This window comes from Lolium rigidum, chromosome 7, assembly GCF_022539505.1.
Source record: "Lolium rigidum isolate FL_2022 chromosome 7, APGP_CSIRO_Lrig_0.1, whole genome shotgun sequence".
Taxonomy (NCBI): Eukaryota; Viridiplantae; Streptophyta; class Magnoliopsida; order Poales; family Poaceae; genus Lolium; species Lolium rigidum.
The window spans coordinates 186,887,722-186,908,986 of record NC_061514.1 but is presented as its reverse complement, the minus strand read 5'-3'; the positions used below and the strand labels follow the sequence as shown (position 1 = coordinate 186,908,986).

Genomic DNA, 21,265 nt, shown 5'->3' with positions numbered 1-21,265 from the left:
GCTCAATGAACGGCTCTTTCGGCCGGACATGGAGGTGCACGTCGACAATGTGACTGAAAATGTGTAGATCATGAGCAGGTGGAGCACGAGATGCACACACACATAGATTTACTTTCCGCATTGACATCACCAGTAGATAAGTCTGACAACAAGATTTCAGAGCACAGTTTTGCGGTCAATCAAACCATGCTTTTCTTACCATCTTGGGTTCAGGATTTTTTACTTGTTCAGACTTGAGAGTGACTGCTCACAGGAAGCAACTCCAGCTCTCAGGATTTTCACATTGTAAATGTTTTTTTCTTTCACATGGTTCAGCGCACTCTAGTCCCTTTCTCTGCCAATCTAGAGTATGTCAAGTGATCTCGATCTGACTTAGACCGCTTATGTGCTGATGTGTTTCTCCCTGTAAAGCTGTAACATCTGACTAAGGTCATATGTATGACGGCATTTGCTCTGGTTTGCCACAAATTTATGTTTTGGGAGAGGTAATCTCATTGAATCATTGTAAGTGCAACTTTGCAATATGAAAGTAATGGTATACCGCCATCATTATACACAGGTAAGGACAACCAGGCAAAAAACATGCACATAGAACTTATGTTGGAAAGAGAATTGTGGGAGCAGTCAACAATCCATTAACACAAATATGCATTCTTACAACAATTCCTTCATAGTTATGTTGCAACTATACATACAAATAAGTGAGAGCTATCTTCGACTAGATCGCAAACATGACCGAATGAGTAATTGCAGTGTTAATCGTCCTTCTTCCCTTCTGCAGCAACAGCCTGGGGTTCCCCTAGAGGTTTTGATTCGCTTGCAAGATGAGGGTTCACTAGGGGTGTCGATTCACCTGTTGTGCCATGTAAATACATAAGTGCTTCAGAGGCTAAAATTAAAGCTCATTGCTTATAAAAAAACAATATGCAGGTCATGCACCAGCAGTCTGCTGGATGTTTTATGTTTCAGAGACATTTGCAAGGTTGTCATTTAGCTTAAGAAGAGTAAAAGGATGGTTCTAACTGGGTCTAGCTGCTACATTATCTTCCTGCTTTGGTACAATGTATCCAGCAACAAGCTTAAGGGAAGAAAAAGTAACATCGGCACAAAGGGCTGCAGGATTGAACGGGCAAGCAGCTGAGACTCTTTCAGGTTTCATGTCTTCTTGCATGTGACAATCCATATTACTTGCCAGAAAAACAATCACTAATCAAATATTGATGTATCGAGATAGGTGAGAATATATAACTCCAGTAGTGCTACCAAAAGGAGCAAGATATCAGCCTAGGAAAAGTGCAATCCATCATACACCTCGATGAACACAACACATCTGGCAATTCCTTCATTCCACTACCACAGTCCTATGCAGCACAACAAATCGCGAGGGAGACAGTTTGCTCAAGCAGATAACGAGAATACACCTAAGCATTCAAGACTACCTCTCTCCCTAGTCCCTACCAACGCATGAATAGTTTGTTTCATGCTTCTACAAAAACGAATCCCATGACTGTTGAACAAACTACAGATGCATGTATAAACCAGCTAATTCAAATTGACACCGACTTGAGCACCACTCACTCGGTATGTAGAACAGAAAGCGAATCCTAGCCGGAGGAAGGGGAAGGAAGGGTACGCACCAAGGTCGAAGAGTTACGGGAACACGTTGACGAAGGGGATCAGAAAGAGCTGGATCAGGCACCGCACACAGACCTTGCAAATTTGACATCACGCAAGAACAAATCGGTCAGATCGGAGCAAAACTATGCCCGACAGAACCGCGCGGAATCGATGTACATATCGGCCGCCCCCAATCCCTGATGCCTCTTCTTCTTCCTCCTTCCTCGCCTAGCGCCGGTAGCCGGCTCCGTGGTGCTGCCCAACAGTCACGCGGTGATTGCCGGGGAGAAGAGAGACGGATAGTTAGAGAGGATGAGACCATCCGGCAAGAGAGAGGCGAGATGAGTGGAGAAACACAGGGTTTGCACACTTATGTGACTTTAAAATCCATGCATGTTTATCTGACGGTTTGGCCAACCGAATGGACGTTCGTCTTATATAATTTCCGTAAAATATATTAGAGGTTCCGGTCCCACAAATTTTGGTTCCGGATCCATATTTTTGGTTCCGTTAGTTTGGTTCCGTCTATTTACCACCGTCAGATCGAGGTAGATGGATGGCTATTAAAAATGCCAACTACTGTAAAACTTGTAATTTTCATATGGTATCTACAAAATATCATATTTATTCATAAATTCTTCTAAAAGTTTGATCAACCTCTACTTCGTTTGACTTTCTAAAAAAAAATAGGCATTAAGCCTTGGAATGGAGATAGTAGGGGTGAATCATCAGTTCCAAAAGGAAAGGCGTAGCTTGCAGTTTGGATATCAGGTAAGTAGAAATTTGCTTGGAAGACAAAGATGGTGTGTTCCATCGTGATGTATGTCCATTGCTGCATTGGCTGGAAGAACATCAGCACGGTGCAAACGATGCATGGGAATTTTCATGAATACTTAGACATATAGCTTGTAGTATTTGGTTGCACAGTAAAATAGCACTTCCATTTCTTGGTATAGGACACGCAGGTCCCCTACAGCGGATATATATAGCACACAGAATTAACATGTAATGTAATAATGTATCTAGAGACGCTGTGACCTTACATCGGTCTATTATGAAAGCGCCCACGGATATTTATTCTCTAACATATTCACGGATAACACGCGAGAGGTGACTGGTAACCGGAAAGACTTCTTTCATACAATAGTTCATGGTGTTGCAGCAGCAGGAGGTGGGTTGCAACCGTAGGGCTTGGTACATCCGGGCCTGGTGTAAGGCTGGCCAGCGGGGACGGCCGGCGTGCTGCCTGGGTTCAGTGGATTGGCCGTTATCGCTTCAGAACCTACGACTTCTTTCATAGCTCTCCCTGTGGTCAAAGTAGTGGACAGTTAGTTATTGACAACAATGCTTCAGGTAGACTACTTCAGTAACTGAATTAACCAAGCAAACGAAAGAACTGTACTTTACCTCCCTGCACAGAGACGGCCTGGGAGGCAGCGATGAGCAGGAAAGCCATCACGAGCAGCGTGCCGAAAGACAGACCGTTGCGCTGCGTCTTCATCTCTGAATCTCTGATCTGATCTCTCTTCTTGCTTGCTACGGCTATGCTGCTGCTGTACTGCGGGCTGTGTACCTTTTGTGTTGGGTTAAGCTGCTTTATATAGACCATACGAGGAGACATACAAGAGGTGCAGATTATTCGATGGTGATCCACCCCCAAGCATAGTTTTAAAAACCGGACCGGTGATCGAACCGGTGAGGCTCTCGGTTTAGGTTTTTACCGGTCAAACCACTGGTTTACCGGTTCACTGTCTGGTTTTTTAAGATATAAAATGGTATATTTTTTGTTCATAAATGCTACAATAAACATGTAAATACGTAGAAAAATGAATTCAGACAACAGCAAAGCATATATAAGATCATTAAGATGATGTAGCTGTAGCAGCGACTAGGTCCAAATAGTGCACATGCACATCAATAGTTCAATACTGTAGCATTAGCACATAAATAGGTCCAGAACTCCAGATAGTTGTAGCCTGTAGCAGAACATAATCTGATAACCGTATGAAATAACAAGGTTCCAGAAATTTGATTCACATAAGCTCATAGACAGAAGTACAGAACGGAAGCATTCATGCCCAAAATCGCACTACGTCCAGTGACTAGTGACTAGTGACTACTATTCAGTATAAATCAATACTCAAAGACAGAGGCATACAGATTACAGAACGGAAGCATAGACCATGGAGGCATGGAATGGAATGGAAATATGAGATTGTGACCTGCGGTCTGCGGAGCGCCGGAGTGCCGAAGCCGAGGGCGGCGGCTGCACGGCCGGACGGGACGGTCACAGGACTACAGGAACAGGAGGCGGAGGGTCGACGACCTTCTTCCACATCGGCTGGCGGTAGGCGAGTCCGTCGGAGGCCGGTCAAGTGGCGGCCATGGCGTCGTCGCGTCCGCCTCTACTGGTGGCGGCGGCACAAAGAGATGAGCCCAAGAGAATGAATCTACACGGAAGCATAGAAAACCTAAGGAAACCCACGATTTCAATTTTTCCAGTCTTGCCCTTCTATTTTTCACACAAAAACAAGTCAAATGAGTGGTATTTTTGGAAACGGCACTGAACCGTCCGGCTCAGTCCAAATCGGCCGGTTCGCGGTTCCAGAGAAAACCGGCCGGTTCACACGGTTTTTCCCGGGTCGCTAGCGGGGGCGGTCCTGTGCGCTTAACAAGCCAGCAAGGTCACCGGGGGCCCCAAGGGATTGGGCATTGACGTGAGTCTACTGCATGCCGTGACCCTTCTATTGGCCTCTTTCTGGAATTTTTGGGCAAAATTGGAACGTTGCTAGTTAGTCGCCAAATTTTCTAGTCTATGATTTGCCTCCTCGCTAGTTAGTCGCCGTTTTTTCCAGGCCACTACATGAACCATCATGTCTGGTGTTGTCGTGTTGATCTCCTTGAGGGATAAAATCAGTACCACACATAAATTAAAACTACTAGCTGAGCGATTCTCCTGTGCTTGGGCGGCCGAAATTTGGTACCTCCTCCCTGTCTGGTGTTGATCTCCTTGAGGGAAGTACGGTCATTTCAGGTCTTGTAAGTTTTTTCCGTTAACAAATTCTGAAATTCGTATGTATGCAGAACTACGGGCCCTGTGAGCAGTCCGCAATTAATGAACGCGGGTCCGCAAAGTAAGTAGCCCCTCTAAACCTGAGAGAAGGAGTAGGAAGAGTGACTGTCAGTGCGGCGCCAAGAACGCGTGGCGACGGCCGGCAGGGGAGGCCGACGCGCGAAGGTGCTGCGAGTGCGCCAAGTAGCACGTAACGAAAGTTAATCAACGTTTCCGTTTTGAATATCTGCAAAGTTGACTTGTCTGGAGTTTGACAATGATGATGTCATCTTCGCTGGGTTGCGGTCCTTGTCAGAAAAGTCGGAATAGTCTTAGTCACGGGAGCGACTTGTATAGCAATGAATTCTATTTTGGATATCTGCAAATTTCCGGCAACACTTCACAATGAGTTCTACATAACACAATAAATTCTACGCTACTCTGCACATTTCATTTTCTATTGAATTCTACACTACACATCTCATTTCATTTCAATTCATTAATTATGTACACCTAAATATTTTCTATCAATCTGCAAAATATACACACTAGCAACTAGAGTGAACGCGGGCAAGATTAGGGCTGATCAGTTGATCAACCGACTACTCCAGCCAGATTGAGATCATATTTGATGCCTAGCTTCTGTCGCGAAGCGAAATTCATTTTCATTACTTTTTTCCAGAGCTTGTTTCTCTCTTTGATTACAAATGAAAAAGCTTCGCTCAAATAATTTCGTAAAAAAAAAATCAAATATACTGTACATAATTTACCATCAACTGTGGCACTAATTGACATGTACACAGCCTAGGTCAACCTGCCAATTAGTTAAAGATGTTCAATCATTGGGCTCGTCAACCCTCAACGTTTGAGAAAGAAAGATCATCTGGTCGTTGTCTCGATCTGCTATCAGTCCAAGCATGCGCATACACGCGATCGACCGCTCCGACGCCAGTTTGGTAGTAAAATTCTGTCATTTCCATTGGCACGAAACGGTGATGAAGGTGCTGGCTCGTACTACAAATGAAGACAAGGTGATTGGGAGCTTTAATTAATACTATACCTCCATTTCAAAGTTTAAGGGCTATATCTTTTCAGAAAGTCAAACTATGTTAAGACTAAGTTTTTATCAAAAATCATGAACATAAAAATTGCAAAACAAATATCATTAGATAGATAATGAAATATATTTTCATATTTTTTTATAAGAGCATTGCCCCAGCCTCTGCATCAATTGATGCCCCATAAGTACGGGTTCAACAAAAATCAACCATTATAATCAATCAAAATGTAAAGTCGATACTAAGATCAACCAAAAGAAAACACGGCCTGTAGAAGAGTTATCCATTGGCTATTCTATTAAGATGCCACCACCCCTGGAAAAAGCAATCCTGAGCAACCACCAACATCCTATTGCATCCAGTAACCATATCCTCCCGCAACTCCAACGGAAAGAGGAAAACCCATTGTTGAATCCAATGAGCAGCCCGTTGGATAACCTGCAATAATTTTTTTTCGATAAAGGGAATATATTAATACCAAAAGATACCAATTACATCCAGCCTCTGCAACAACGCCCCACCCTAATGGCAGTACAGATGCACACAGCCAAAAAAGAGTAAAGAAAACTAAGAAATAAAAGTCCCGCTACAGCCTTCTAGACCTAGCAACAGCAATACAACCACCACCGTGACAACACTTGAAGTACAGACTCTCCAAAAGCGACGCCTCCAAGAAGGAAACAGTGCACCAGCGCCGTCGTCGCCCGACCAAAGGCCTTAGGATTTCACCCTGAAGATAGTCCCCACTCTCAAAACAATGCCTCCAACAAGAACATTGCTAGACACAACCAGTTAAGGCTAGACCTTGGGTTTTCACCCTGAGAGGTAAGACTCTGAACTTCCCTTGTGCTGCCGTCCCCACATGCATACCACTGCTGCAAGCCCGGAACGCCAAGCAGATCCCTCAGCATCATGTTGACTCGAACATCCTTTAGCCAGTCCACCAATCCGGCCTTCATGATATTCCTTCTTCTGATTTCACCATGGACCAAAAAGTCACCTGATGTCAACACAGAATATAGCTTCGCGGCGCTCCCTCCGGAACCAAACGGTCGGAATAAAAACATGGGTGACCACCCGATCCAGCAAACTGCAGGCAAAATATGCACTGTTCCATTCGCCAGCGGAGCTTTCCGGAACTCATCTCTCCGGCCCGGATCAAAGCAAGCCGACCTCCGGTAGATCTTCATCTTCGCTTGCGAGAAATCCGAGGACCGCCACCAAAAACAAAGCAAGACTAGTAGCCCCCACGCCGCCAGTCCCTCCTGCCGGATCACCAGGGAAGAAGACGGCGGCGCGGATCATGCGTACCACGGCTGAACCGTCACCGGGGCGGAGGCCACCACCGCTCGACCGAATCCTCCATGGCTACCGACGGAGAGCATCAGGCCCCGGCCAAGTAGCCGTGCCGCCCGGCTTCCTCCACCGACGCTTCATCACCTCCCATGGAACGCCACCGTGGAAACCCTCTCCTCCCCCTCGTCGTTCGACGGAAGGGGCGCCGCCACCGCCGCCAGGGCCGGGGCTATGGTCGGGCCTGAGCCGGGGCCATGGCCAGGGCCGGGGCCGGCAGCAGCGGCGGCTGAGGTGCGGTGGTCCGAGGGTGGCTGCTCGGAGCGGGGCGGGTAGATCCTCCTACGCCGCTCGGGAGGGGGGCGGGAGAGGAGGAGGCGGTGGCTACAAAAAAAATGGGGAGAATTTCACTTCCCGGCCTCTGCACCAACTAGGGATGCACACAGCCATTTGGCATGAGTACTAAGATTTTTAATCTTCGTTAAGATTAAAGCATAGTCCTCAAAATAAATTGCATGAGTACCAGGACCAGCCTGGGCCTCAAGTATAAATAGGAACCTAAATTCGCTTCCGTGAGGATTTGAAATCAGGTGCTGGGTTTGTACATCCACTTCCCCAACCAGTTGAGTTAGGCTCACTTCCCCAAAAGGAATTAAATTAGTACCAGTATTCTTGTTAAAACTGATATCATTGCGACTTGTCCATATCGACCAACAAATCGCAGAAACGCTAATGCGAATCTTTTGCTTATCAGTCTTTGATACTCCATTCAACCAATTACCAAACATATTAGGTATCTACAAAATATCATATTTGTTCATAATTTTTTCTAAAAGTTTGATCAAACTCTACTTCGTTTGACTTTTTGAAAAAAATATAGGCATTAAGCCTTGGGATGGAGGTAGTAGGCGTGAATCATCAGTTCAAAAGGACAGGCGTAGCTTGCAGTTTGGATATCAGGTAAGCAGAAATTTGCTTGGAAGACAAAGATGGTGTGTTCCATCGTGATGTATGTCCATTGCTGCATTGGCTGGAAGAACATCAGCACGGTGCAAACGATGCATGGGAATTTTCATGAATACTTAGACATATAGCTTGTAGTATTTGGTTGCACAGTAAAATAGCACTTCCATTTCTTGGTATAGGACACGCAGGTCCCTTACAGTGGATATATATAGCACACACATGTAATGTAGTAATGCATCTAGAGACACTGTGACCTTACATCGGTCTATTATGAAAGCGCCCACGGATATTTATTCATATTCACGGATAACACGCGAGAGGTGACTGGTAACCGGAAAGACTCTTTCATACAATAGTTCATGGTGTTGCAGCAGCAGGAGGTGGGTTGCAACCGTAGATCGTGCATCCGGGCCTGGTGTAAGGCTGGCCAGCGGGGACGGCCGGCGTGCTGCCTGGGTTCAGTGGATTGGCCGTTATCGCTTCAGAACCTACGACTTCTTTCATAGCTCTCCCTGTGGTCAAAGTAGTGGACAGTTAGTTATTGAAAACAATGCTTCAGGTAGACTACTTCAGTAACTGAATTAACCAAGCAAACGAAAGAATTGTACTTTACCTCCCTGCACAGAGACGGCCTGGAAGGCAGCGATGAGCATGAAAGCCATCACGAGCAGCGCGCGGAAAGACAGACCGTTTCGCTGCGTCCTCATCTTTGAATCTCTGATCTGATATATGTTCTCGCTTGCTACGGCTATGCTGCTGCTGTACTGCGGGCTGTGTACCTTTGTGTTGGGTTAAGCTGCTTTTTATAGACCATACGAGTAGGCATACAGAGGTGTAGATTATTCGATGGTGATCTATCGGGATTGGGCGTTGACGTGAGTCTACTGCATGCCGTGACCCTTCTATTGGCCTCTTTCTGGAATTTTTGGGCAAAATTGGAACATTGCTATAGTTAGTCGCCAAATTTTCTAGTCTACGATCAGCTAGTAGTTTAAATTTCTGAGTGGTACTGATTTTATCCCTCCGTGTAGTCCTGCTGCCATGACGATCAGCTAGTAGTGGCCTGGAAATCTGGAATAAACGGCGACTAACTAGCAAGGAAGCAGGGGGAGGGCGACGCGCGAAGGGGCTGCGAGTGTGCCAAGTAGCACCTAAGGAAAGTTAATAAACCCATTTTGAAAACCTGCAACGTTGACTTGTCTGGGGTTTGAAAATAATGTTGTCATCTTCGCTGATTCGCTGGGGTTGCGGTCATTATCAGAAGAGTCGGAATAGTCTTAGTCACGGGCGCGACTAGTATAACAACGAATTCAATTTTGGATATCTGCAAATTTCCGGCAACACTTCACAATAAGTTCTACATAACACAATGAATTCTACACTACACTGCAGATTTTATTTTCTCTTGAATTCTACACTACATTTTTCATTTCAATTCAATTCATTATCGTCGAAACAGGCTTTCATCCCACTATATTAATATAGCAACCACACCGATACAACAGTTCGAAACAAAGAAAAAATGTTAGAGCAACAACAACAACATACCCAAAAAGAAAAGAAATGAAAGCAATGGCAAAGCGACGAAACGATGATGACCCACAACCGATGCGCCCTCTGTCTATGACCCACCACGCTCCAAGTACCCCAAAGCACCACGTGCCAAGCAGCCCCTTCGAGAAGGGCATCACCGTCGACACGGCGTTGCTGCCCGCACCAGAATGGTCCTAGGGTTTCCCCCGACACGAAGAGTACACTGGACAAGGGATTCCCATGACGACCTTCGGGAAGGAATGACACCACTAGACAGCGGCACCGCGTCAGGGTCAGGCTAGCTGACACAGATTTCTCCCGCCCCCATCCACAATAAAACTCTGGCGCAAGGGGCACCGCCACCTAGCTTCACCCACCAGCATGCTCCACCACGATCTTGCAGTCACCATCATCAGAAGCTTCGAGATACCGACATGCAGCCTCAAGGACGGACACACACGACATCGCCTAAACGACCAGCAGCAGCTTCGCAGCCGCGGGAGGAACCCACCTCCACCGCCGAGAGGCATTCATCGGCCGGACAGAGCAGCGGGGGCACACCAGACCCCTGGCTAGCCCGGTCGGGCCTAGATATGCCCGTAAAGCCCCGGCCACCCTGCTGCGATAAGCAGGCCGCAACGCTGCCGCCGGTCTTCCCAACCTTGTCATCGCCACCACTTCCAGGCAGCTCCATACCCGCAGCGCCCGGCCCTCTCGAGCCCATATGGGCCCACCCAAGCCCATCTGGCATTGGGAACCCTAGACCATGGCTAAGCCAGAGGCCGCCGACCGCAGCCGTGGAGCCCTATCGCAGGAGTGCCACCGTCTTCAACATATCCCGGCTGTGACAGTCCATGGCCTCCCGAGGAGCACCGCCACCATGGAAGGGGATGGCCCAGACCGGCCTTTTGTGACGCGGGTAAGGGCTAGCCTCCGCCGACATCGCCCGGGCATCGCCCGATGACTTCTGGCGGCGGCGACGACGACGGGGGAGAGGGGATGTGAGGGGTGGCGGCGGCCGGAGGCGGGGACGCTCCGTCGCCCTCAGGGAAGCGAGAGGGGCGAGAGGTGGGTGGGGCCATCCAATTCATTATGTACACCTAAATAATTTCTATCCATCTACAAAATCTACATACTAGCAAATATTGTCTATCCATCTACAAAATCAACAAACTAGTAAATATTTAATATTCATAGCCTACAAAATCTACACACTATTCATCAATGGAATTGAAAAACAACAAATTAAAATGAAAAAGAGCGGAGGCCAGATCACCGTGGAATAGTGGCGACGGGGTGGATGTGGTGGTGGTGGTATGCGGTGGCAACAAGGCGACGAGGAGAGATATACGGATCGAGGCGCCTCGGCGTGAGGGCCGTCCTTGGGCAGCGGTGGTGCATGCCGGTAGCAGTGAAGATCAGGGAGTCCTAGCGGCGAGCGAGCGGATCACCCAACGTTCTGTGCTTGTGGCCTGGCGGTGCTTATTCTTGGGCAGGTGAGAGAACATGATGTTGAAGGGCGTGCAACGGGTGCACTATCGCCCTCGACAATGTCGTGCGACACGACATTATTATACGTGGCTCAATGATGGATCCACACGGCAGCGCGATGTTTGGGGGATGGTCAGCATTCTAGCGATCTAGACAACAACGAGTTTGAGGAGGTGCGATAGACGTTGAAAACTGCGCCGACTTTGGTCATACCGGATGATGGTGTCGTTTTCGGCATCGTTACCTTTTCAAACGCATCATGGTTGCACCTCTCGTCTCCTCTCTTGAATTGCTCTGTACGAAGCCCTCCTAGATCATATGGTGCTCGGCGCGACACTGCTTCTTGAGGGCATGTTTTTGGAGCAGGTGTTAGCTGGAGGGTGCCTGAGATGGAGCAGCGTGTTTCCTTTCAGGTCGAAGATAGCAAAGCTTGGCAGTGTGGTGCAACGAGAAATTGGCAACGGGCAATTGACGATGGGCGCACAAAGGCGGTGGCGTTGTATGGCTTTATGGTTGCATCGAGGACAGGCTTGTCAAAATCAATGCGTTGACCTCTTTCCTCAAGATCGCAGTTGCAACTTCTAGAGCATGCGCATTTTCAGTGTGCATTTAGGGTCTGCGCTATCCTTGTTGTCCTCACAGATCAACGTTGGAAGACATGATGTGTCCTTCTGCTTTAGATGATGCACGCAGGTGTGAGGTCAAAAAACATGATCATGAGCATGTCCACCCCCTTCATGAATTTTATAGGTGTAGCAACAACTATCGCTAGGACGGTGGTTTTAAGTTGATCTTTGGATTCATCTAGTCAGATTTTATAGGATAATTTAATGAAAAGTGTTGTGTGCATATCCATAGATCGGCGTCTCAACCTCTAGTTCAAAAAATGATACTATATGTATTTCTTTGAGGGGGGGGGGGGGGACGTACCTATGATGCACTTATCATATTTCTTTGAGGGGGAACAAATGTACCTAATCTAATTTTCAACAATAGACTACAAGATCCTCCTCCTCCTCCCCCTTCTCCTTCTTCTTCTTCCTCTTCTTCCTCATCCTCCTCCTCCTCCTCCTCCTTCTCCTTCTTCTCCTTCTCCTCCTCCTTCTTCTCCTCCTTCTCCTCCTCTTCTTCTTCTCCTTCTTCTTCTTCTCCTTCCCCTTCTCCTTCTCCTTCTCCTTCCCCTCCTACTCTTCTTCTCCTTCTCCCCCTTCTCCTTCTCCTCCTCCTCCTCCTCCTCCTCCCATCCTCCTCCTCCTCCTCCTCCTCCTCCTCCTCCTCCTCCTCCTCCTCCTCCTCCTCCTCCTCCTCCCCCTCCTCCTCCTCCTCCTGGGCTTGAAGATGATCCGGAGGAAGTGGTCCAGCCCAACATCACCGTGGAAGTGGCCGACGTTAGCCTTTCTTCCTCAAGGCTTCTTGGACGGTCCCTCGTCGGGAACCTCCGCAGGTGCCCCAAGCTAGATCTTCTCACTCTGCACCAAAACACATGCCATTAGAGGTGGCTGCTCACAACTAGATGAACAAGAACATCAAAAACATTAGATAAGCCTCATACATTGGGTCACACGGCAGCTTAAGGGGCTGTCCACAAACTAAGTTTAGTGTGCAAAGAATGTGGCACACACGATTAAGTTTGAGGGCAGAACCTTGCCGTCCATTGTGCCATATTTGAATCATTGGCCAATGCAGAATTGAAGAAGCAGAAAAGGCCTCATACATTGGGTCACAAGGCAAAGGGAGTGACCACAAACTAAAGTGTAGTGTGCAATGAATGTGGCACACACGACTAAATTTGAGGGAACCACCTTTCCTTCCATTGTTCCATATTTGAATCATTGGCCAACACAGAAGACAATCCAAAAGAGGCATCATACATTGGGTCACACGGCAGGCAGAGGGACTATCCGCAAACTAAGTCTAGTATGCAAAGAATATGGCACACACGACTAAGTTTGAGGGTAGCACCTTGCCTTCCATTGTGGCATACTTCAATCATTGGCCAATGCAGAATTGAAGAAGCACAAACATGCAAAGAAAGGTAACATAGGCCTCATAATATGAGGATATATGGAGGATATGTTTGATCAGAACCAATGACACGATCATGTTCAGTCATGCCATAGGTTCTGATCAATCATCTCTCCATACCATGATCCCTAGTTATAATCATCGGCTTAGTTCAATCACAAAAACACAAGTACCCGAGTTCAATCACAAAAACACAAGTACCCGTTCAAATAGAGTACATTACGAGTGGTACTTAGTGTACATTATAAATATAGGCCAGTGTACATTAGAAATGCTACTTAGGGTACATTACAAATTCTACCTAGCTCAACCATTAGCAAAATCTCCTACACTACATCTCCAACACATTCATCACTCATCAAAAATAGCCCTGATCATCTTGAGCTTGTCCATATTTGCAAATTTTACTTCGAGCAGATCGTATAAGTCATACTCTAACTTTCTCTTTTCAGCAACCAACGTCTTTTTTTCTGCCTCCCATTCCTGTTTCCTAGACGTCATAACTTTGTGCTTAACTTCTCTGCACATTCTTCAGCAGAGCAACATCGTTTTCCAACTCGTCTAGATCGTCTTGCGCTCGGGTATGAAAAAAATAGAGCTACTCAGCTTAATCTTTGGCACATCAATCACAACATGCAAAACCCCAACACAAAAACCCCTTCCCCTCTTTGAATGTACAGAAAAATCAGACCGTTTGACCAATCTCAGTCTGATCTAGAATGGATGTACCGTGATTGCAGAGTACACTAACAGATCTAAGCAAATCGCAACCGTGAACAGCAAGCAATCGACACAAACAGCAAGAAATCATGACGAACAACAATCAATCATCTATCTGAACCCAATCCTAATGGAAACCCTAGCAGATATAATATGCATGTCATCGCAAATGGTGAAGCACGGACTGTCATCGCACAATGAAGACGAAGAAGATAAGATGAAGAGAAGCTTACCGGCATTGATCAGGTTGAGACGAGGTCGAAGGCGCACTCGAACTCGAGATGCCGGTGAAGAGCGCGGTGCAGGTTCCGGCCGAGGTCGCGGTGCTTCTCGCCTTGATCTCTTCATCCGGTCCCGCTGCTCCTCCTTGCGACGGATTAGTCGGCGGTAGAGGAACCACCCTGTTGATGTGACAGTTTGGGGGGTGAGAGTGAAGATTCAAGTGAGACGAAGGAGAGGGGCAGTGAGGCTAGTTATGGTGCGTGTTCCCGAAGGAATGCGGTGTTTCTGTCTCCCTTCCCCACGCGTGCAGGCGTCTGAAGACAACATTCCAGGCTCCACAGCAACGGCCATTTCGGGCGTTCCTCCTGGGCCTATCTCGGAGGTGCCTTAGAATCCGGTTCGTGCAACAACACGGAGGACTTCAAGCAACCAAACGATGTGTTTTGCTTGTCAACCCATGCAAAAAGGGGCCTGCAGGTGATGCATGTAAAATGCATACATGAACTTTGTCCTTTATCATATTTAATTCCCACATATTTGCAACATATATGATGATAATACCATGTTTTACATTGATTTATAGGGATTTACCAATGATCCCCTTTATTTGGTTTATAATGCTGCAGAACAGGAAAACATTGCACTACAAGAAAAGTTGCCATGGACGACGAAGTTGAAGTCGCGCCGTGGTTGCTGGTGCACCATGGCCGACGATTTTTGGTCTCTCCGTTGTGCATGTCAAAACGTTTTTTCTCGTTTTTGAGGCCACCTAGCCCGACGAAAACGGCCAAAACGTCGCGTATGGTGTCCCGGGACGTGGTGCATCTCGAATTCTCGGGTTCGCCGGCCGAGTCAACGCAAATCCGCACCACCGACAGATGTAGGGCCCAGATGGCAGCCTCTCTGGCATTTTTTTTTCTCGATCGCGCCATGTCGGTCAACGCTCTCCGATCGAGCCGTTTACGATGCAGGATCATGGGTCCCGCATGTCATCCTCTATGAACCAAATTTTTTTCTATTCTTGGATTTTTTTGACCCCCTGATTTCTGGCTACTTCCTTTTTCTTTTGATCCCTTGCCGCCTTGGAAACGTTGGGACCGCTGTGATACGTCTCCGACGTATCGATAATTTCTTATGTTCCATGCCACATTATTGATGATATCTACATGTTTTATGCACACTTTATGTCATATTCGTGCATTTTCTGGAACTAACCTATTAACAAGATGCCGAAGAGCCGATTCGTTGTTTTCTCGCTGTTTTTGGTTTCGAAATCCTAGTAACGAAATATTCTCGGAATTGGACGAAATCAACGCCCGGGGTCCTATTTTGCCACGAAGCTTCCGGAAGACCGAAGAGGAGTCGAAGTGGGGCCACGAGGCGCCGCCACCATAGGGCGGCGCGGCCCGTGCCCCGGCCGCGCCGACCTGTGGTGTGGGGCCCTCGTATGGCCCCCCACGTTGCCCTTTCGCCTACTTAAAGCCTCCGTCGCGAAACCCCCAGTACCGAGAGCCACGATACGGAAAACCTTCCAGAGACGCCGCCGCCGCCAATCCCATCTCGGGGGATTCCGGAGATCTCCTCCGGCACCCTGCCGGAGAGGGGATTCATCTCCCGGAGGACTCTTCACCGCCATGGTCGCCTCCGGAGTGATGAGTGAGTAGTTCACCCCTGGACTATGGGTCCATAGCGGTAGCTAGATGGTTGTCTTCTCCTCATTGTGCTTCATTGTTGGATCTTGTGAGCTGCCTAACATGATCAAGATCGTCTATCCGTAATGCTATATGTTGTGTTTGTCGGGATCCGATGGATAGAGAATACCATGTTATGTTAATTATCAAGTTATTACCTATGTGTTGTTTATGATCTTGCATGCTCTCCGTTATTAGTAGAGGCTCTGGCCAAGTTTTTGCTCTTAACTCCAAGAGGGAGTATTTATGCTCGATAGTGGGTTCATGCCTCCATTGATACCAGGACAGGTGACGGAAAGTTCTAAGGTTGTGTTGTGCTATTGCCACTAGGGATAAAACATTGATGCTATGTCTAAGGATGTAGTTGTTGATTACATTACGCACCATACTTAATGCAATTGTCCGTTGTTTTACAACTTAATACTAGAAGGGGTTCGGATGATAACTCTGAAGGTGGACTTTTTAGGCATAGATGCGCATTTGGATGGCGGTCTATGTACTTTGTCGTAATGCCCAATTAAATCTCACTGTACTTATCATGACATGTATGTGCATTGTTATGCCCTCTCTATTTGTCAATTGCCCGACTGTAATTTGTTCACCCAACATGCTTTTATCTTATGGGAGAGACACCTCTAGTGAACTGTGGACCCCGGTCCATTCTTTTATACTGAAATACAAATCTGCTGCAATACTTGTTTTACTTTTTTCTTGCAAACAATCATCTTCCACACAATACGGTTAATCCTTTGTTACAGCAAGCCGGTGAGATTGACAACCTCACTGTTTCGTTGGGGCAAAGTACTTTGGTTGTGTTGTGCAGGTTCCACGTTGGCGCCGGAATCTCCGGTGTTGCGCCGCACTACATCCCGCCGTCATCAACCTTCAACGTGCTTCTTGACTCCTACTCGGTTCGATTAAACCTTGGTTTCTAAGCGAGGAAACTTGCCGCTGTGCGCATCACACCTTCCTCTTGGGGTTCCCAACGGACGTGTCAATTACATGCATCAAGCAAATTTCTGGCGCCGTTGCCAGGGAAGATCAAGACACGCTGCAAGGGGAGTCTCCACTTCCCAATCTCTTTACTTTGTTTTTGTCTTGCTTTATTTTATTTACTACTTTGTTTGCTGCATTATATCAAAACACAAAAAAATTAGTTGCTAGCTTTACTTTATTTACTGTCTTGTTTGCTATATCAAAAACACAAAAAAATTAGTTTACTTGCATTTACTTTATCTAGTTTGCTTATTTACTACTGCTAAAATGGCCACCCCTGAAAATACTAAGTTGTGTGACTTCACAACCACAAATAATAATGATTTCCTATGCACACCTATTGCTCCACCTGCTACTACAGCAGAATTCTTTGAAATTAAACCTGCTTTACTGAATCTTGTTATGCGAGAGCAATTTTCTGGTGTTAGTTCTGATGATGCTGCTGCCCATCTCAATAATTTTGTTGAATTGTGTGAAATGCAAAATTATAAAGATGTAGATGGTGACATTATAAATTAAAATTGTTTCCTTTCTCATTAAGAGGAAGAGCTTAAGATTGGTTGCTATCTCTGCCTAAGAATAGTATTGATTCCTGGACTAAATGCAAGGATGCTTTTATTGGTAGATATTATCCCCCTGCTAAAATTATATCTTTGAGGAGTAGCATAATGAATTTTAAACAAGTGGATAATGAACATGTTGCTCAAGCTTGGGAAAGAATGAAATCTTTGGTTAAAAATTGTCCAACCCATGGAGTGACTACTTGGATGATCATCCAAACCTTCTATGCGAGGACTAAATTTTTCTTCGCGGAATTTATTGGATTCAGCTGCTGGAGGTACCTTTATGTCCATCACTCTTGGTGAAGCAACAAAGCTCCTTGATAATATGATGGTTAATTACTCTGAATGGCACACGGAAAGAGCTCCACAAGGTAAGAAGGTAAATTGCATTTGAAGAATCCTCTTCCTTGAATGATAAGGTTGATGCTATTATGTCTATGCTTGTGAATGATAGGACTAATGTTGATCCTAATAATGTTCCGTTAGCTTCATTGGTTGCCCAAGAAGAACATGTTGATGTAAACTTTATTAAAAATAATAATTTCAACAACAATGCTTATTGGAACAATTCTAGTAATAACTATAGGCCATATCCTTATAATAATGGTAACGGTTATGCTAATTCTTATGGGAATTCTTACAACAATAATAGGAATACACCCCCTGGACTTGAAGCTATGCTTAAAGAATTTATTAGTACACAAACCGCTTTTAACAAATCTGTTGAGGAAAAGCTCAATAAAATTGATATTCTCGCTTCTAAGGTTGATAGTCTTGCCTCTGATGTTGATCTTTTGAAATCGAAAGTTATGCCTAATAGGGATATTGAAAATAAAATTGTTACTACAGCAAATGCCATCCAAGTTAGAATTAATGAGAATATAAGATTAATGGCTGAACTGCGTGCTAGGTGGGATAGAGAAGAAAATGAAAAACTAGCTAAAGAGAAAAATGTAGCTAAAGTTTGGACTATTACCACCACTAGCAATGCTAATGATTCACATGTTTCTGCACCTTCTACTATTAATGATAAAATAATTGGTGTTGGCAATGTTTCTACTCCTAGTGCAAAGCGCGCAAAATTACCTGAAACTGCTAAAACTGCTGAAACTGCCTGTGATAAAACTCGTTGAAATTTTTTCCAACCTTGGGGTTGATAATCCCATTGCTTTAGATTGTAATGATTTAGATTTTGATGATTGCCACATCTCTGAAGTTATAAAGTTCTTGCAAAAACTTGCTAAGAGTCCCAATGCTAGCGCTCGTAAACTTGGCTTTCACAAAACATATTACAAATGCTCTCATAAAAGCTAGAGAAGAGAAACTAAAACTTGAAACTTCTATTCCTAGAAAGCTAGAGGATGGTTGGGAGCCCATCATTAAAATGAGGGTCAAAGATTTTGATTGTAATGCTTTATGTGATCTTGGTGCAAGTATTTACGTTATGCCTAAAAAAGTCTATGATATGCTTGACTTGCCACCATTGAAAAACTCGTTATCTGGATGTTAATCTCGCTGATAATGCTAAAAAGAAACCTTTGGGGAGAGTTGATAATGTTCATATTATGGTTAAGAATAACCTTGTCCCCGTTGATTTTGTTGTCTTGGATATTGAATGCAATGCATCTTGCCCCATTATATTGGGAAGACCTTTTCTTCGAACCGTTGGTGCTACTATTGATATGAAGGAAGGTAATATTAAATATAAATTTCCTCTCAAGAAATATGGAACACTTCCCTAGAAAGAGAATGAAGTTACCTTATGATTCTATTATTAGAACAAGTTATGATGTTGATGCTTCATCTCTTGATGTTACTTGATATACACTTTCTGCGCCTAGCTGAAAGGCGTTAAAGAAAAGCGCTTATGGGAGACAACCCATGTTTTTACTACAGTATTTTTGTTTTATATTTGAGTCTTGGAAGTTGTTTAGTACTGTAGCAACCTCTCCTTATCTTAGTTTTTTTTTTTGCCAAGTAAAGTCTTCGATAGTAAAGTAAATACTAGATTTGGATTACTGCGCAGAAACAGATTTCTTTGCTGTCACGAATCTGGGTCTAATTCTCTGTAGGTAACTCAGAAAATTAAGCCAATTTACGTGAGTGATCCTCAGATATGTACGCAACTTTCATTAAATTTGGGCATTTTCATTTGAGCAAGTCTGGTGCCTCAATTAAATCTATCTTTACGGACTGTTCTGTTTTGACAGATTCTGCCTTTTATTTCGCATTGCCTCTTTTGCTATGTTGGATGAATTTCTTTGATCCATTAATGTCCAGTAGCTTTATGCAATGTCCAGAAGTGTTAAGAATGATTGTGTCACCTCTGAACATGTTAATTTTTATTGTGCACTAACCCTCTAATGAGTTGTTTCGAGTTTGGTGTGGAGGAAGTTTTCAAGGATCAAGAGAGGAGTATGATGCAATATGATCAAGGAGAGTGAAAGCTCTAAGCTTGGGGATGCCCCGGTGGTTCACCCCTGCATATTATAAGAAGACTCAAGCGTCTAAGCTTGGGGATGCCCAAGGCATCCCCTTCTTCATCAACAACATTATCAGGTTCCTCCCCTGAAACTATATTTTTATTCCGTCACATCTTATGCACTTTGCTTGGAGCGTCGGTTTGTTTTTGTTTTTTGTTTTGTTTGAATAGAATGGATCCTAGCATTCACTTTGTGGGAGAGAGACACGCTCCACTGTAGCATATGGACAAGTATGTCCTTAGGCTCTACTCATAGTATTCATGGCGAAGTTTCTTCTTCGTTAAATTGTTATATGGCTGGAATTGGAAAATGCTACATGTAGTAATTCTAAAATGTCTTGGATAATTTGATACTTGGCAATTGTTGTGCTCATGTTTAAGCTCTTGCATCATATACTTTGCACCCATTAATGAAGAAACACTTAGAGCTTGCTAATTTGGTTTGCATATTTGGTTTCTCTAGAGTCTAGATAATATCTAGTATTGAGTTTTGAACAACAAGGAAGACGGTGTAGAGTCTTATAATGTTTACAATATGTCTTTTATGTGATTTTTGCTGCACCGTTCATCCTTGTGTTTGTTTCAAATAACCTTGCTATCCTAAACCTTGTATCGAGAGGGAATACTTCTCATGCATCCAAAATCCTTGAGCCAACCACTATGCCATTTGTGCCCACCATACCTACCTACTACATGGTATTTCTCCGCCATTCCAAAGTAAATTGCTTGAGTGCTACCTTTAAAATTCCATCATTCGCCTTTACAATATATAGCTCATGGGACAAATAGCTTAAAAACTATTGTGGTATTGAATATGTACTTATGCACTTTATCTCTTATTAAGTTGCTTGTTGTGCGATAACCATGTTTTCTGGGGACGCCATCAACTATTCTTTGTTGAATATCATGTGAGTTGCTATGCATGTCCGTCTTGTCCGAAGTAAGAGAGATCTACCACCTTAATGGTTGGAGCATGCATATTGTTAGAGAAGAACATTGGGCCGCTAACTAAAGCCATGATTCATGGTGGAAGTTTCAGTTTTGGACATATATCCTCAATCTCATATGAGAATAATAATTGTTGCCACATGCTTATGCATTAAAGAGGAGTCCATTATCCGTTGTCCATGTTGTCCCGGTATGGATGTCTAAGTTGAGAATAATCAAAAGCGAGAAATCCAAAATGCGAGCTTTCTCCTTAGACCTTTGTACAGGGCGGCATGGAGGTACCCCATTGTGACACTTGGTTAAAACATGTGTATTGCGATGATCCGGTAGTCCAAGCTAATTAGGACAAGGTGCGGGCACTATTAGTATACTATGCATGAGGCTTGCAACTTGTAAGATATAATTTACATAACTCATATGCTTTATTACTACCGTTGACAAAATTGTTTCATGTTTTCAAAATAAAAGCTCTAGCACAAATATAGCAATCGATGCTTTCCTCTTTGAAGGACCATTCTTTTTACTTTTATGTTGAGTCAGTTCACCTATTTCTCTCCACCTCAAGAAGCAAACACTTGTGTGAACTGTGCATTGATTCCTACATACTT

The 21,265-nt window shown here is 44.9% G+C and overlaps 1 protein-coding gene across 3 annotated transcripts; it reads right to left on the bottom strand.

Moving 5' to 3' along the window:
* Positions 1–2,491: 2,491 nt before the first annotated feature.
* On the bottom strand, positions 2,492–4,038 carry LOC124677284. 3 transcript variants are annotated; one of them, XR_006994004.1, is made up of 3 exons: positions 3,840–4,037; positions 3,025–3,190; positions 2,492–2,923 (listed from the first exon to the last, which is right to left on the bottom strand). XR_006994004.1 is itself a non-coding variant. In XM_047213288.1 (2 exons), the coding sequence occupies exons 1-2, from the start codon at positions 3,236–3,238 to the stop codon at positions 2,766–2,768; spliced, it is 372 nt and encodes a 123-aa protein (XP_047069244.1). In that variant the 5' UTR covers positions 3,239–4,038; the 3' UTR covers positions 2,492–2,765. The 3 variants fall into 3 exon arrangements, 1 of the variants encoding a protein (XP_047069244.1); XR_006994005.1 differs by having other exon boundaries at positions 3,025–3,182; positions 3,840–4,036; XM_047213288.1 differs by having other exon boundaries at positions 3,025–4,038.
* Between the last annotated feature and the right edge of the window lie 17,227 nt (positions 4,039–21,265).

Bases quoted from the DNA above. Each gene is read 5' to 3' on its own strand.
- LOC124677284 (XM_047213288.1), bottom strand. From the start codon at position 3,238: ATGTCTCCTCGTATGGTCTATATAAAGCAGCTTAACCCAACACAAAAG. The intron at 2,924-3,024 runs GTAAAGTACAGT...CTTTGACCACAG, and splicing joins GGCCGTCTCTGTGCAGGGAG to GGAGAGCTATGAAAGAAGTC.